Raw genomic sequence first — 18,825 nt, 5'->3', positions numbered from 1 at the left:
TTAAAATCCTACTGGTATCAAGTTTGCTTTAACCTTTACACAGACCCCAAAATTTTCAATCGTATATTGAAGTATCTTCTACTCACTACACCCCATGCCCTTCCATAATCTCTCTATATATAAAGCTGAAGTTGTCTGTGTATGGCAGGTTTGTTAGCCTTCAACTAACACTATCTCCTCCGAGTCCCTGTGGTACAAGTTGACCAAAATTGAGAGTATGATAGAAGAAGGCTTGCTCTTCCTTCCGTAAGAGAAAAATCAAATTGGACCATGTTAAGACAAAAAATTATTTACATCAAAAAGGTGCTTTTTTTCTATGAAAATCCCTATTTTTTATGATTTTTTTACTTCTGTGTTGCCATTTTTCGGTGTATTTCAACCAGAAAAATGTATTTAAAGAGAATAACAAGCTACATAATGCAAAATTTTTACTGTTCAAAAATTCCAATTCTAAAGGGTTGAAGCAAACCCGAGCAACACTGGGCGATACTGCTAGTAAAAAGATATAAATAAAGCCTATCTAAAATATGAACTGCTGTTTCTTTACTAATCTTCTTCTGATATAACACAAAGCTATACTAGCAAAAATTCACACAGTCTACATGTTGGAGAAATTGTTATCTTAGAAGTGGTTTATTACTAAGTATATAAAAGAAAAGCTCCACATATAGTAGTAGTGACTAGTGAAGCTTTTACAGAAAAATAGATTTGTAGGTGATGGTTTTCTTTCTTTGCTCACAACTATTATCATAAATCAATCTAAAACTACATTTTAAAATGTTGTACAAGAAATCTATTATATTTTACATTTTATTTCCATAAAATATGTATAATAATTTCAAGGAAGGGGATTTCATCAACCTCAGTGGTAGTCAGTAACACTGAAATATCTGCAAAGCTAAAAGAATGGAACTGCTAAAAAAAAAATGTTTAAGAATTGAAAAGGAAATAAAGACATTTGGAGGAAAAGGAGATAGATGGCATCAGAAAAATAAAGGATTTAGGCTTTCTCTTTTTTTTTCTATTTTCACCTCTTTTTCCCCACTTCTTATCAAAATAATTCTTCCATATTTAACTTGCAAAGGAGAAAATTTCCTGCTAAACCTTTGGCATATCTCATTTATTACATTCAATTTAAGATATCTCCAGCATTTTTCACTATTTACACTTCTTTTGTTATTGACTAATTTCTTAAATATATTTTTACAATCCTCATTTAAAGATCTTTAAAGTATATTTTTAAAAAATATTTCCTCATTAGTTTTTTTATTTTTAATGACATTTGTTTTTGTAAATATTTTATCTTAACATAATTTTATTAAAGTTAGGTAGTTAATAGTTTGTTTGTTTTTTGTTAATAAATTTTCTGTATATTTTTCTTTACTTTTCTTTAGGTTAGTAATATTTATTCTTATGTGAAAAGGTTATTACATTGCTGTTTCTTTTATATGTCTCTTCTACTATTCAATAGAATTTATTAGACCAGACAAGCCAAAAATAACACTGAACTATATATTCAAAAAATTTTCCCATTTATACAAAGTTTATTGAAAATCAATGATAATACATATACGTTGGCATTAAAAGATAAGGTATAAAAATCAAATTCATCCTGTAATAAAGGGAGAAAAAAATACATTTATGAAAACTAAATATTTTACTGAAGTTTGATAAATTTCTGACTCTCCATCTCAACCCCACCATCTCTCATTCTCTCATCTATTTTTCATTTATATGTTTCTCTTCCACTTAACTAAATTATTGCTATTTGTCTCACATATTCAAGGCTTCTCTCTCCTTTTTTTCTCTATGTACATATGAGAGAGAGAGAGAGCAATCATATGTGTGCAGTCCCCCACTTCTTCTCAATATATATATATAGGTGCAAGAGTGGCTGTGCAGTAAGAAGCTTGCTTACCAGCCACATGGTTCCGGTTCAGTTCCATTGCATGGCACCTTGTTGGACAGTTGTCTTCCACTATAGCATCAGGCTGACCAAAGCCTTGTGTGTGGATTTGGTAGACGGAAACTGAAAGAAGCTTGTTGGATATATATGTGTATGTGTGTTTGTCCCCCCACCATCGCTTGACAGCTGATGTCGGTGTGTTTGCATTCCCGTATAGAATAAGTATTAGGCTTACAAAGAATATGTCCTGGAGTTGATTTGTTTGACTAAAGGCAGTAGTCCGGCATGGCTGCAGTCAAATGACTGAAACAAGTAAAAGAGTATATGTATATATATTTATATAAATATATATATACACACACATGTTTTGGCTCCTGTGCAGGTGGTATGTAAAAAGCACCATTTGGATGTGGTCATTGCCAGTACCACCAAACTGGCATGTAAAAGCACCCACTACACTATCGGAGTGGTTGGCATTTGGAAGGGCATCCAACTGTAGAAACTCTGCCAGATCAGATTGGAGTCTGGTTCGCCAGACCTCAGTCAAATCGTCCAACCCATGCTAGCATGGAAAGCGGACGTTAAATGATGATGATGATGTATATATATGTTTATATTTTTTTTATTTTATTATGTAAATATATGCATGAGTAAATAAATTTACGTGTATGTCTCTCTCTCTCTCTCTCTCTCTCTCTCTCTCTCTCTCTCTCTCTCTCTCTCTCTCTACTCACAAACTAATTCATATATTAGTAGCAAGCTAGATAGACTACCTCATGGTGTTTATTCCAACTCACTGTTCTTGAAGTTCAAATCACACCAAGATTTCATTTGTCTTTCATTTTTCAAGGTTCATAAAAAGGGGCCAGTCCAAATTTTGAAACTCTCAGAGCATTTGGAAAGATATCATTTGATATCCATTCAAACTCTTAGCAACATGAAAATGGAACATGAGATGACACTCCTCTCAAGCTATATAGGCCCTATAGGACTGAATGTTTTCCTGAATAACATTAGTGGCATATGGAAAAGTAGCTTGCAGAATTTATTCATGTGCTTAGAAATTTGTAAGCAGGTGTGTATATTTAGATGTGTCAGCTTCAGGTCATGGATTAATTGGTAGTGGTTCACTAAAAAGAAGTGGGTAGGTAGAGGAAGTTTTTTGGTCAGTGGATGAGTTTATGCCGTTCCATTACAAGATTACTAAGACTTTTAAGTGCTGAACTAAACTTAGAACTTTGACCTTTACGTTGCCAAAGCAAGGAATTAAATCCAATCAAACCAATAATAATTCAAACTTATGACACATCCACTGACCAAAAAACTTCCTCTACCTACCCACTTCTTTTTAGTGAACCACTACCAATTAATCCATGACCTGAAGCTGAGACATCTAAATATACACACCTGTTTACAAATTTCTAAGCACATGAATAAATTCTGAACGGCATAAACTCAAATTTAATCAATAAAATTTTCTCAACAACACCTTACCATCACAGCTTAATTTGAAGTTTAATCACCATTCAACCGAACACCACAAATCTGCAAAAAAAATTTATCTCAGCAGAGGCTATATAAACCCATGATTAACTTAATGCATCACAGTCTAATGAAGGTTTAGCTGGCTGATACTTCGAAGTCACTGTCAATACTATTGTTAAAGATTAATAAACTTTTACTCTACAAAGGCATGGAGTCACCCTTAAGATTATTGTAAAATTGTTTTTATCATAAGTGAACATAAAAACAAATACTAATATATATATGGTGAGGGTGCATGGCTTCGTATTTAATATGTTGCACTCATGATTGCTAGATTGTGATTTCAATTTCTAGACAAGGTGATGCTTTATGTTCTTGAACAAAACATTTTATCTTACATTGCTCTGCAATCACTTCAACTCCTGATGAGTGGTACACCATGCACCTGTTCAAACAACACCAACTTGATGGGGAGAGTAAGTTAATGTGTTGCACAGACATTTGACCATTATAAACAAATCATTTGTGCAGTTCGTTTGGCAAAAGTTGAATGCTCATACATCATCTTCAACAGCAGAGTCCATCATATATATATATATATATATATATATATATATGATATCTAAACTATCCAATCTTATTGTCTTTGCAATATAGGAATAATTATTATGATATCCAATATCATATGCCTTTCAAATTGAATTTGTTTTCATTGCTTTCATATTCTGGAATCGTTTAACTGAGCTGTTGGCTTTGATGAGAGTATATGGTCAGATTTGTAAATGCAACTATAATAATAGGTTAGGATTTTAAGAATGTAGTTTCCTATTTTCATGAATTAAGAATATTAATAAGTCTTAAAATAGGTTTGATAGATTTTAAATCCAACTATATAGAGATAAAATAAGTTTAGTGGTTTGTTAAGTCAGCTATGGTGATAAAATAGGATTGTTGAAGTATTAATTCTATAGTAGTGATAATGCAGAATTGCCGTTATCTGAAGTAATCTGTAGTGATGTAATGGAATTCTTAAAGGGTAAAACCAGCCAGGGTTATAAAATTGGATTGTAAACTAGTAGGTTAACTATTGTACTTGGAATAGAGATGATCATACAAATATTGCTTAGGTCATAATCAAAAGAAGTAGAGTTTGTTTCTTACATTTTTTTATGCCTTTGGAAGCAATAAGTAGATAAAACTCAATTAATTTTCACAGACCTTCAGACACATGATGAATATCTTGAGAAATGCACCAGCATAGGAATGAATCTTGTGGAAATAAATTGATCTTAGATGATAAAGATTAGCAAGTTTGTAGTTAATAGAACTTAGATTCATGGCACTTGTATATTAATGAGGTGAGGTTCTGTTAGCAATTTATCAATGAATACTGAAATGGATTAATTCTATAAGAAATCACAATCAATGTGGGTTTTTTTTTTTTTTTAATGTTCACATATTATTGCAGCAATAAGTGATCTTATATAAATGTTCATTTCTGTGTTTACAAGCTCTTTTAATAACAATGTCTTTATATATCTATCTATCTATATCTATCTATCTATCTATCTATCTATCTATCTATCTATCTATCTATATATATATATATATATATATATATATATAGGGGAAGAATTCACTAAAAAAACAAAAGATGAAGACAGGTGGTGTAGACAACAAACAGATGTATTAGTTTAACGCTCGGGAAGTGAAAAAGTCTTTAATGTTTCGAGCCTACACTCTTCCACAGAAAGGAACACAGAGAGAAACAAGGAGAGAAAATAAAGAATGTGTTGTCGCTAGTGATCCATCATGCTTTTATATATATGTATATAAAAGCATATATATATATATATATCAGTTCATCATTTTCTATGTAATAAATGTGGAGCTTCATCCACCACGGTTTTCCGTCAGCATTCACAAATAGCAACACTTAAATCATTAATATTAACTGTAATATTTCAACTGTCACTGTTAGATTGCATACAATATAAGCATCTTATATTATAAATTTCACACTATTTTAGTAAGACTTCAGTTACCAATATTTACTGTAAAATTGACAGCGTTGTCTCCTTTAATAAACATAGAATCATTAACCTAACAATATTATTGTATCAGATATTTTACGATGTGTATGTACTGTTAGGAAATATTCCTAGGTTTTCAAGCAAATAGTTTCTTCACATTGTTCTGGGGATATCGTTCTATTGATCTTAAGTTTCTTCCTTGTCGTTATTTTTTTTTTTTGTTATCGTCTTGTGTATCGATGTTTGTGGTGATTCTGTTTCTGACTAAGTGTTGTATATTGTATTACAGGAATAGGCATGACTGGAGAGGGCCTGAATACATGTCTTCTATGTTGTGTTCCAGGGATAGGCATGACTGGAGAAGTTTTGATGATCCGCAACATTTCCCGTTACTGTAATGGCCTCTATGAGTGTGTTGCAGACAACGGGGTAGCTAACGCAGTCAGCCATGTAATCAAAGTTACGGTTTTCTGTAAGTAATTATTTTTACTACTTTTCTTTCTCTCACACACACTCTCTTTCTCTCTCTCTCTCTCTCTCTCTCTATCTATCTCTCTCCCTATCTGTTTTGCTTTCTTTGTTTCTCTCATTTTTTTGTCTATTTTCAGTTTTACTCAAAAGAACTTAATAAAGCCACATAAGTGATGAAAACAATAAATATATACTTTTTAGTTAAAAATGCAGTAAAAAGAAATAATTAGCAGATCTTCTATCAAACATTCTAAATTTTTCTGTATAAACTTTCTATTTTTATTCACATATTGGCACAGGAGTGGCTGTGTGGTAAGTAGCTTGCTAACCAACCACATGGTTCCAGGTTTAGTCCAACTGCGTGGCATCTTGGGCAAGTGTCTTCTGCTATAGCCCCGGGCCGACCAATGCCTTGTGAGTGGATTTGGTAGATGGAAACTGAAAGAAGCCTGTCGTATATATGTATATATATATGTGTGTGTATGTGTTTGTCCTCCTAGCATTGCTTGACAACCGATGTTGGTGGGCTTACGTCCCCGTCACTTAGTGGTTCGGCAAAAGAGACCGATAGAATAAGTACTGGGCTTACAAAGAATAAGTCCCGGGGTCGATTTGCTTGACTAAAGGCGGTGCTCCAGCATGGCTGCAGTCAAATGACTGAAACAAGTTAAAGAAAGAAAGAAAGAATATTCTTCTATCATAGTAAACTACAAGGCTTCAGGAGAAACATTTTACAGCTAGTAAATAAGAATGTTGATGTATATTATGAAACTTTAATACTAACTCTAATTTTTAGCAGTTGATGTGTATTATTTCTTGTGAGAGGAAATAGAGAAAGGAAATGGTAGATATAACTGAACTATCAACAACTAAATTGTTTTCAATCTTCAGCTGATTAATTAGCAACTGAATAGTTAATAACAAAATAATGCAAATTAGATTTCAACTGGATGGAGTGTAGTACAGGAAATTTGTGTTTTTAATAATGCCTGTTTTTTCTCCCTGTTTGTCTGTCTGTCCCCCTTCTCTCTTTCTCTCTCAATACACACATTTTTATACTAGACTTGTAGGGTATATATTTCTGGGTTTTACTATTACACAGATGTTACTTTTAAAGGACTGAAATCCAGGACGCAAGTACTGTACACCTATAAATGATATTGTAGATCAGTGGTTTTCAACCAGGGTTCCGCAGAACCTTAGGGTTCCACCAGTACAGTCCAGGGGTTCTGCAAGAAGTTACAAAACTGCTAAAGTTGGCAGTAATTTTTAATTTTCCTGTGCAGATATGTGTGCATAAGACTATTAAATTATTGCACAGGGGTTCCCCAAGCCAGTGGAATGTTTCCTTGGGGTTCCGCTCCAGCAAAAAGTTTGAAAAGCACTGTTGTAGATGAATAAAGAAAAAAATAAGGAATTAGAGTAATATCAATAATTAGCCATTATGCACATCAAAATATTTGTCTTACTAAGTAAATATGGCCCCCAAGAGTTCTTACAGATATTTGCATGTGATGTTTTGCTTGTTTCCATCATATTTGAATACTACATTTGTCAAGGATGCATTCATTGCAGGGCTAAATCATTACAGAAATTTTATTTCTGGCTTGGCACTTCAGCACAGTTTAAGACTATAAATATTAAAATGAAATTGATAGGGAGTGAATTTAAATTCGTATCTTTAATTTATGCATATCAAACTGAAGTAGAAATTTAATATGGCTTTAAATTACAATTACATGGTAAATTTTATACATTTCAAATTCAAAAGTTCATCAAAAATCATGCAAAACCATGCTGTTCTTCATTTTCAGCACCAAATAAACTTTCACAGTCATCTGAGTGAAATGCATCATTTTACAGATCCACTTTCATGATTGCTATTCTTTATCACCTGCTGTTGTATATCTCTGCTACTTCTTCACCAACATCATCCTATGGATAATTGTCTTCTACACAATCAAATTCATTAATAATTCTACATTTCTTGAATGATTTGATAATAATATTAGTTTTTATTTACTGCTATATATTAATGCTCTATTCACTGATCATATATTGTGATGGAACCTACAAATTGCCTCCCTTTTTCCTTGTGTTTTTTTTCCCGCAATAGCATAAAGCTTGCTCATTTTGTTTGCGTCCACCAATAGTTTATTGATATTAATATCTACTGTTTGCAAAATAACTTATAAATCTGCCAAGAATTGCCATTACCTATGTTTGCAAATTAAATCAGGGCTGTGGAGTCAAAACAAAAAAACTTTGACTCTGACTCCGACTCCTTTACTGTTGGCACCTCCAACTCCTACTCCTCTATGTTATTAAGTGATTGTGGTCTATTTTATCGACTCCAACTCCAGCTACCCATTAATTGTTTCTGACTCCAACTGCGCAGCCGTGAATTAAATAGTTGCAATTTGAACGGTACAAGTATTTTTTCTGGAAGGCATTTTCTCAGAAAATGACAAAAAAATTAAAATCCCAAGCTACACATCTGAATCCCACAATTACTCTACTGAAACTAACGTCAGTTATTCTAACAAGTGACACTGCGTCTAACCTAGCTTTGAAATGACTTTTAACCAGTCTCCCTAACCACTGAAGCTAACAGAAACAGATAACTAAAACACTGGTTAATTGAGATAAAACCATCTTTTTTTCAGCCATCAAATATCTTAGAGCTATATTATATAGTGTGTAGTTTCTTTGATAAGATGATAGTGCAAAGTTAGGGGAAGAGTTGGCTGCTGTTTCACGTCACTAAAAATGAATTGTGTCTATGGTCATAGTTCGTAGCTATCCTGACACAGTCTCTTTTGCTAAGAATAATCCTTTCACAAGACAGTTCACAGTGCAGTTCACATGAGAACACACTAATAGATATTGTGGTAGACTGTTGGGCTGAATTTTAAAGTTTTATAATGGGTTTGATTCCTGCTAGAAGTCTTTATGCTCTAACCCTGTTTTATGAATTCTGTGACCTACACACCTATGTGGAATTCATGTAAATGTATCATCATCGTATGGCTTTATTACATTTTTTTCTATTATAGTTTATATTTTATTGGCCAGAGTTACATCAGAATTTACAAAACATGGAAGTTTTACTGAGGCATTATTTGTAAGAAATTGAATGAACTAATACATTCTTTGTCATCATTGGACTTTTTGGCTGGTAGATCGGCCCTGTTGTCTCTTAAGGGTTAAGATTGTTGCCATAGATATTTCATATAAATGTGTAGAAAATAACATGTTTGTGTGTATATATGTGTGTAAAAATAACCTTATATGTATTATCCATTACAGTACAATATCATGAGCAGCTGAGTAGTTTTTTGTTGTTGTTGTTGTTGTTGACTGAGTGGACCTATGATCAAAATTATTCCAGTCAGATCCCACATTTTTTTTCTTTTTCCCAGCACCTAACACCCTGGGCTATATTGTCAAATGTCTTCTTTTTCAAGATCCTATACTTTATAGTGTGTGAAATTTGGCTATTTCTTGCTAGTCAAGTGACAACACAAAGGGTCGCTTGTTAGCTCATCATCATCATTGTGACTTCAGTTACATAGACTTTCAAGTGCAATTAGTCATAACAAAAGCACTGCTTCTGCATGCTACCACTGGATGTGTATTCATAGCCATGTTATACAAATTAGGAGAATGTTATATAAATGTTAGAATTCTGTTAATCAAAATATCATTGTTTATGTTAATATTTCTTAAGGATGTAATTTCCAAGCAAATGGAATCAGTTGTTTGAATTTGATTACTTACTACGCAAATACCTTGAGAAAGAGATGATCACTGACATTGTCTTCTCACATTTCCATTATATCTGAGCTTTCATGGTTAATTGATAAATCTTTATTGGTGTAGAGAATTATGAAATTATTATTTAATCATTGTATCACATTTTAAGCAATATAATTCTTTAACTATTTCATGACTGCTGATGCTGGCAGTGCCAATATGTCATCAAATAACTACAGTGCCTGTGTAAAAATGAAGCTGTCAGTGAATGTAATAAGGACAAATTAGAATATAGTTATTTACAACTGATTTGTTTTCCATAAATTTTGTATGTTCTCGTACAGACATGAATGGAATTATAGGAATTGGTTTTTTTTTCCTCCTTAAATATTGGTATTTCTTTGTACATGCTTTCTTTATGAAGGTTTTAGTACAAACCGCTATAATACGGTGACTGAGTGCAATCTATCCACATAACTATATGGCTGCAATTATCCTTCTTACAAAGGTATAGACACAAAATACCGCTTTGATGGTAAAAATTAATAAAGGAAATAGAAAGCAAGTGCCTTTTATCCTGCAATAAAAAGAGACAGTTTTTCTAAGAATAATTGCAGTATTAGATGATAAGTAAAAAGCAACTTCCATGAAATATCAAAGCCAACTTAACCATCATACAATCAACAGTAAATAGATAAATAAAATAAATTAATAACATTGACTTTCTAAAGCTATGTAGGAAGTGTATAACACTTCCCCTAATTGCTGAGAAATCAATATATTTATCCAAAATATATTGATCTTTCCAAAATTATTCTTTGCAGATATAAATATTTTTGAAAATTCTGCTCTAGGGTGTGGTAAGTTGTTGTTATGGTTGTTCTCAGTAACAACAACTTTCTTAATAATGATCTGTTACAGAAACACACTTTCCATAACGGAAATAGAATAAAACATAACATTACTATATAAGCCGCAAGCACTAACAAAAATCCTTTACTTTAAATCGAAGAGAAAGGAATTCCTTCATTGCTAGATGCAACAGCTACTGTTGTGTTACATTGTTAAGAAATTTCTTAATGAAATTAACAAACATACTGAAGTAGAATGTCAATTGCTTTATGATTAGACTTTCATAGTTTATTCATTGGAAAGGTTTTTTTTATTTCTATGTATCTTTATCTGATTGCCATTTTCTATGACAAGAGGTTTCTATTTGGACCATCAGCAGTGGCTTAAATTCATGAATATTTCCATTTCAAGCAAAATGAATTTAAAAAACAAAATTTAACCATTTCAAAAGAAGCAAATAAGAAAAAAAAAATTCTTCATTGTGTTCGCTAAACTAAATTGAATTGAAGACAAATAAAAGCTGTTAGTTTATAAATCCAGTTGTTATTAAAAAAAATATTTTTATTGACATCGGATTCCATGTTCTGATTCCAAAGAATATTTATGGGGTGTTGTTTTTATTTAAATTTTGGTCAAAGCAAGTTGCAACTGTGCATGATTATTTAGGTTCTTTGTTAATTAAAAATTTAAAGAGATTTTCTCTTTTGGTTGTATTTGGGCTCAAAACAAATTTCTGAAGCAAATTCTTAAATTATTGCTGAATGAATTAAAAAGATTGATGACATTGAGATTTCAAGTAATAAGTATTGTTTGACTTTCAACCTCTCTAAATATCGCACGTATATCTCAGACACATCATCAGTTAACTACAGTGTGATACAAAGCTATAAAAGGTAACCATATGTCACGATTATACTGAAAAACCTACAGAGGTATTTTAAAATTGTTTTGTCTGTCTTAGGCTAACAGGCTTTTGAGGTTGGAATTTATCCATGTTTCTGAGGCATTTAGAGTGTTAAGAGTAAATGATTTCTCCTGACTGGAATGTACTCTTGTACTCATCCACTACAATTGGTAGACATTTTTAGCTGAACAATATGAAAGGAAGCATCTTGCTCAAGAATACAATACACCACTAAGTCCAAGAACTGAACCCATGATCTAACAGTCATGAATCCAACTACCTGACTACTTGGCTATATGCCTTCACCCTATCAAGGGAAGCTGATGAAAATATATTCAATTCATTGCTGGAAAGTTTCAAATATTTTACTGTCAATTTGAAAATACACAGGACCAGGAGAAATTGAATTTCAAACCCACAACCAGAATGTCTGTATGGATTGGGATTATAATGAATAATGATACATATTTCTCCACTTAACTAATATGGCAACAATGGGATAAATCCTGATGGGATAAAATTAATTTTGTGGAAGACATCTGTTAGACATCTGGACTTTTACTCCAGCTATTGGTCTTTCATAATGTGACACTTCTTACTGAACTGGAAACAATCAAACGGTCCATTGAAAGAGAGATTACTAATTATGAAACAGACAGTTCACTGGGAGAGTTTGAAAGCATTAGGTCTCTATTCTTGAAGTAATAATTTACATTGGAAAGTCCTGGAAGCAAACTTTGGCATTCAAAGTTGTACAAAATACCAGACTGTGCTATGGCAGTATGCAAAACCTTTTTACCATTTTTTCTGAATTAGGACTGTATATAGTAATAATATTACTTTCAAATGAGCTCTTCAATGTCATATTGAAAAACATAAGGCTTCTACATGAAGATGTTTACATATTCAATGAACACCTGAAAAATCTATTGAGTAGAATAAGCATTCATCACAGCATAAGATGCAAATATCAGTAACGACATCAAATTCCTATTATTTACCAAAATACAAAGAAAAGATAAAAGCTTCAGCAGTGTTATAACACTCCCTCAATATAACAATGGCATAGTGGATAAAACCAGTAAAGGAATGTATGCTTAGGTATATAAATATGTGTGTATGTATAGCTCACATAAATTTATCATCATTATCTTACAGTTGTGGCAGATGATCTACTCAATTCAGAGCAGTGACATCATATGATCTGAGTGGAGAGAGGCATAAATATTCCTCTCTTGAAAGGTAAAGATGGTTGCCACGACTGCAACAACTACAGGGTTGTTACACGCCTCTCAGTGTCCAGTAAGGTATTTACCAGGTTATTTTAAACTGAGTATGAAATCATCTGGTTGCCTTTCATCTTCCAGATTAGTCAGGGTTCACGCAAAAGAAGTCAACTACTGACAGGGTCCTTGCTCTCTGAGTACTCATTGAATGCAGGCAGAGTTTTTGCAGCTTTTGTTGACCTGTGCAAAGCATTTCACTCAGTAGACAGGGATATGCTCTAGAGGGTTCTGGAGCTCCCTTTCTAGTTGGGCTAATAGTGGTCTTGTATACCAGAACAGTAAGTGCAATTTGGAGTGGAGGTTCAACATTTAACTTTTTCCCCAGTTAGATCTGGGGTCTGGCAGGGTTGTTTTGGCTCCTACAATGTTCAATGCCTACTTGGACTTGATTCTTTGCCAGATGATTGCTCAATTGAGTTGTGGAGTACTCACTGGGAAAATTAGGGTTACTGACCAGAATTTTGTTGATGATGCATTTATTCTTGTTGAGTCTCTGGATGCTTTCACGAATGCTCTATTTTGACTGAGGTGAATCACTTCGCATTAGAGTTTCTTTCATTGGCTTTCTGGTCTGGCTCAATTGTAGGTGAGAATGTAGAAGTTGTCGACCACTTATCTGGCAGTTTTATCTTTAGCAGCATTAGCTGTGAGTCCAAAGTCTTAAAATGACTTGGGCACGCTGGTATAATTGTGGACTCACTGAACAAGAGTATTTGATACTGCTGATATTTGAGCAGGAGAACAAAGGTTTGGATCTTTAGGTCTCTGGTCCTTCTGTTTTGCTCTATAGTTGAAAGATTTGGACACTCCCTGGGCCCATAGGAGCTTGAACTCCTTTGGTGCCAGGATGTTTCACCAGATTATGGGTTAATCTTGGTCAGATTTCATATCCAGCCATCAACTGACTCAGAGATTTATCCTTTTACTTGTATTATTCAGGAGCATCTGCTCAGATTGTTTTGTCATCTTGTTCAGGTTTCCAAGTTGGATTCCGTATGTCATGTTCTCTATTTTTGTGGATCTTGCTGGAGTGACAGCTCCTGTTGGTCAGCCACATGCCGCATGGTCACAGCAGATGAGGAAATATCTTGCAGAGATTGGGATTGACTGGGATACTGCTCAGAGGGTTGCCCCACATGATCCAAGTAAATACTGACAAATGGTGGCTGCAACAATGCACTGCAGTGGGGAATGCCCACCCCTCATACCTGATCTTATCACCAAAGTTCTGTGTATATTTTCCATGAAGGTATGACTTACAGACACACTATTCTACATTTTCTCATGCCTGACTAGTTGGAATGTTTCTTTTTAATTGACTTTTATGTTTATTGTTTGCATTGTTGGAGGTTTCACCTGTCATATATAACTAACTTGCTATTTTTTTTTTCTTTTTGGTTCACAGACAAATTTGCAGTTTCATATTCATACACAAGTACATACACATACATCTACACAACCACATGTACCATTATCATCATCATTTTATACTCATTTTCCATGTTAGCATAGGCTATGCTGGTGTCACAGTCTGAGTCAGTTCTTATTTAGAGTTAAACTAAGGCCAATTTCAGATTTCATAGAATAAAATATATTTCTGTATGAGACACATTTTGTGACTACCTTTGTTGGCCTGACCAGGGTTTAATTCCTTTCACTTTCAAATAGCTAAAAGTTTTACTGCAATTCAACAATTGTGTTTTTCTATTACTACGCAGTCACACACAGACACACATTTACTTTGTTATTTAACTTTTATAGTAATTTTCACTTTAATAATCATAGTTATATGATTTCAAATTTATTAAATATTGAGGGAAAAAGAAGTACAACTGACTAGTTTATTCCAATAACTCAATACCATGTAAACAAGATTTATTAAATAACTTTTACAATATGGGGGAGTTAAAAACGAAATATGATGACTAATATAAGTTGGCACCTATATATAATATTTCATGAATTCAATATATTTCGATTTCTATATGAAACTTTTTACAAATATTTTGATTCTTATTTACATTTTTTGATTTTTCTTTTTTAAATATGATTCTGAGCCATATAATTCTTATGACTGCTAAATGGAAAATTATTGTAAAACTAAAATAATAAACAATGGCATTGTAGTATAATCATGATAGCCATTTAAAATACATACATACTGTTATATTCACTTTTGTTTTATTTTGTCTTAGTATTATATATTCTAAAGTGTTAAAAGACTTTCACCATACATCTGTAACCTTGTTACCAAGACTATAGCACTATTCAGCAGTGGTGGAGGTGGTTTCTTTTATTTGCCACAGAACTGTCATATGATGGGAAAATTACAAAGACAGGTTATACTTAATATGGGGTTTTATATAAAATAGGAAGAGTAAGGAAAATTAGAATACAATTAAAAGTATACATAATATACATCCACTGGAGAATGGCAATTTCATTTCTTTATAATCTTCACAAGTCCTCTTCCTTCGGGGTCCACATCTCTCTATCATGTATCATTGTATTGGAGGACTGTTTTAAAATTTTTCCCCTAGTTGATAAATGGTATGTATAGTAGCTTACTTTCAGCTAAATTCTCCACTTGTGTTCTGTGTTGCCATACTAGCAAGAATGTATCAGTAGTACTTCTTGACCCAAAACCAAACTGCATCTTATACAACTTAATTATTCTATTAATTGATTTAGCTCTAATGCTTTCTGTAATTTTCATGTCATACAGGTAGTGTGTTTATGCAGAATATGATATAATATATATATATATATATATATATATATATATATACACACACACACACACATATATATATATAGTCATGAAAAGGCAAAAAAATGGAAAATTTGACATACCTATCATCAACATCATCGTTTAACGTCCGTTCTCCATGCTAGCATGGGTTGGACGGTTCTATATATATATATAGGTATGTCAAATTTTCCATTTTATATATATATATATATATTTTATATATATATATATATATATATATATATATATACATACATACATACATACATACATACATAGTTAAAAAAAACGTAGCAAATAAACAAATGAACATATACTAAATACTAACATATACAAAAGAACACGTGGTTATTATTTATGTAATACACACACTCCTCAGCTCTTTACCCAATTACATATATATATATATATATATATGAGAAATTCTGTTAAACACAAGTTTATATCCTTTATATCCTTTTGTATGTTTCTCTGTTGTGATCGTTTGCAACCTTTGCATTGGTTGTTCCATGTGCAATTGGACGCTGAACCAAAAACAGATCAAGAGAGGAAGACTTTATTGCATTATGTTACAGAGATCAAATACTTTTGAGCATTTAATCTCTGTTTCTCATTGTTTCTTCTACATTTGCTCTGTATATCATAACCAGTCATATTACTAAGTACAGTAGTAACCACACCACTATGCTGGAACCAGACTGGATAATGATGCTTTACATGGAATACTATATTCAACAGTACCAGACATGTATCTAACAGTATGCACAATACTGTGTGTATGATGTGCACATGCATATACACATGTGAACGCACACAAATGCACATAACTGTATGGTAAGAAGCTTGCTTCCCAACCAAATGGTTCCAGGTTCAGTCCCACTGCATGGCACCTTGGGCAAGTGTCTTCTACTATAGCCTTGGGCCAGCAAAAGCCTTGTGAGAGGATTTGGTAGACGGAAACTAAAAGAAGATCGTTGTGTATGTGTGCATGTGTGTGTCTGTCTGTTTGTCCTCCATCACTGCTTGAGAACCTGTGTTGGTGTGTTCACATCCCCATAACTTAGCTTTTGACAATAGAAACCGATGGAATAAGTATCAGGTTTAACAAAAGAGGAAAAGGGCTGGGATCGATTCATACAGCTAAAAGTTCTTCAAGCTGGTACCCCAGTATGGCAGCAGTCTAATGACTGAAACAAGTAAAAAATATAAAATAAAAGATTATATATATATAAACAGAAAATGGAGAAATATTGATCAACAACAATTGACTTACATTAATCATTATTTTTTAATTCAGTAAAAATAGACTGTATCCCATCTAACAGCTGTTTCTGCTTCCAGTGTTATATGGTATTGCCATTGATATTCTAAAAATAATATTCATCATATTTGGTAATGAAGCTGATCTGGAACCCAGAACTTCATCAGAGTGAAGAAAAGTACATATATAAAAGAAAGGAAAGAAGAGAAGAGCCTCAAGAGGAAAAGGAAAGGCTTAATATGTTTAAATCATAACATTTTGTTTATGTGTCACTTTGGGACATTGAGTAAATGATATGATTTAAACATATTAAGCCGTTCCTTTTCCTCTCGAGACTATTCTCTTCTTTCCTATCTTTTATGTATGTATTTTTCTTCACTCTGATGACGCTCCATGTCCCAGATCAGATTTATTACCAAATATGATGAATATTATTATTAGAATATCAATGGCAATACCATATAACATTGTAAATTGAAACAGCTGTTAGATAAGATACTGTCTATTCGTACTGAATTGAAAAATAATAATTGATGTAAGTCAATTGTTGTTGATCAATATTTCTCTATTTTCTGTTTACTTTAAATATGATTCCTGATAAACTCATGTTTATCTTTGTCATTACCTATAATCTATGAGCATAATATGCTTGCATATGTATGCCTGGGGTTAACATAGGTAATTATACCGGTAGTATAACGGATGCTTTTATCCCTCAGATGGTTATTCCAGCCTCTAACTCTACTAACCTTATACACACTCACACAGAGTTTCAGTTTCATTTACTGTCTATGTTCCATACTGGAATGGGTTGGTTGATTTGACAGGATCTGTTGGGTCCAAGAACTGCATCATGCTCCAGTGTCTGCTTTGGTATGGTTTCTATGGCTTGATGCCCTCCTAATGATAACCACTTTACAGCATGTACTTGGTGCTTTTACTGTTCCACCAGCACTATTGAGGTCACCGGGCAGCTTGCAAGATAATAAGCCCTGAGTAGGGAGGCAGCTTTATGAGAGGTTAAACTATGAGAGAAGAGTGGGGAAAGAGCAGGTTCTTGCAGAGTTGCTGCATGGGTACTATAGTTAGTGGGAAATGGAGAGAATGATGAATATGAGCTGCAAAGAGATAGTAGGGATGCAGTGCCTCATGGCACAAGGTGTGTAGAAGTTTGTTGGAATTGCAAGAGTGTATGCGAAGCAGGAGATGAGAGGATGGAAAGACAGACTGCATCTGTAAAAATTCAGTATGATTTGATGGGTGGATGACCAATGGCTCGTGACTTGGTGACGTTAGAGGAATATATATATGTGTGTGTGTGTGTGTGTGTGTATATATATATGTATGTATTTATATAAGTGTTTTCATTTTATAATTATTATACTGCTATCACTTTATGTATAGCTGTAACTGACCCAACAAATTTGTTGAATAATTACACTGCAAACGAACCAAATCTACGTTTTTAAAATATATTTCTATTTTGGGTTCAGCCAAAAGTTGCTCAGTACTTTAAAATAATTTTATCTTTATATTTTACATATTTACTTTAGTTTTTGTTTGTCATCCCATCAGAACATCTTCATTCTGTTTCTTATAGGTACACAAACGCTTAACAATAACATTTATTGACCAAATTATTGGTAAAATTTTTCAATATTTCTGTACCATATGACCATGTTTTCCTTCTTGTTTATCTATTTAGTCAGTGTAGCTTTATTCGTTCTCCTATAAATATACACTAACACTTACTACCATGAATAATGTCTTCCATTACTTTTATACTTGTATAACTCTGATAAACGACTGGAACCAATTTCTTGCCCTCTGCTTCATCTCATAGTGCACCGACACATTGATTCATTTTCCATGAAATTTTCATAATACATAGAATTATAGTTTTTCATTCTCTTTAACCATTTGATAACATTTTCAAGGGTAAATCATGCTACTAAACTTTTTAATTTGATTCAGAAATAAAAGAAAGAAATCGATGCCAAATAAAAAGAAGCATTTGATATTCTATTAGTTTCCATAATCTCCAAATATTTGCATTCATTTCTGTAATCTCCAACTAATATGTTGGTTTTCCTAATTTTACTCTATGTAGCTGATACCT

General features: G+C 33.0%; 1 protein-coding gene across 1 annotated transcript in view; it reads left to right on the top strand.

The window, feature by feature from the left end:
* The window catches only part of LOC115231945 (lachesin-like), a gene marked incomplete at its 5' end in the record, with an annotated part of 115,303 nt that overhangs the window by 2,136 nt on the left and 94,342 nt on the right, over nucleotides 1-18,825 (top strand). The window contains one exon of the mRNA XM_029801826.2: nucleotides 5,714-5,896. Within this exon, the coding sequence (XP_029657686.1) occupies nucleotides 5,714-5,896 (183 nt within the window). The remainder of the gene's footprint in view (nucleotides 1-5,713; nucleotides 5,897-18,825) is intronic.

Source organism: Octopus sinensis, unplaced genomic scaffold (assembly GCF_006345805.1).
Source record: "Octopus sinensis unplaced genomic scaffold, ASM634580v1 Contig18962_ERROPOS898185, whole genome shotgun sequence".
Taxonomy (NCBI): domain Eukaryota; kingdom Metazoa; phylum Mollusca; class Cephalopoda; order Octopoda; family Octopodidae; genus Octopus; species Octopus sinensis.
This window is presented reverse-complemented; position numbering and strand designations above follow the sequence as displayed.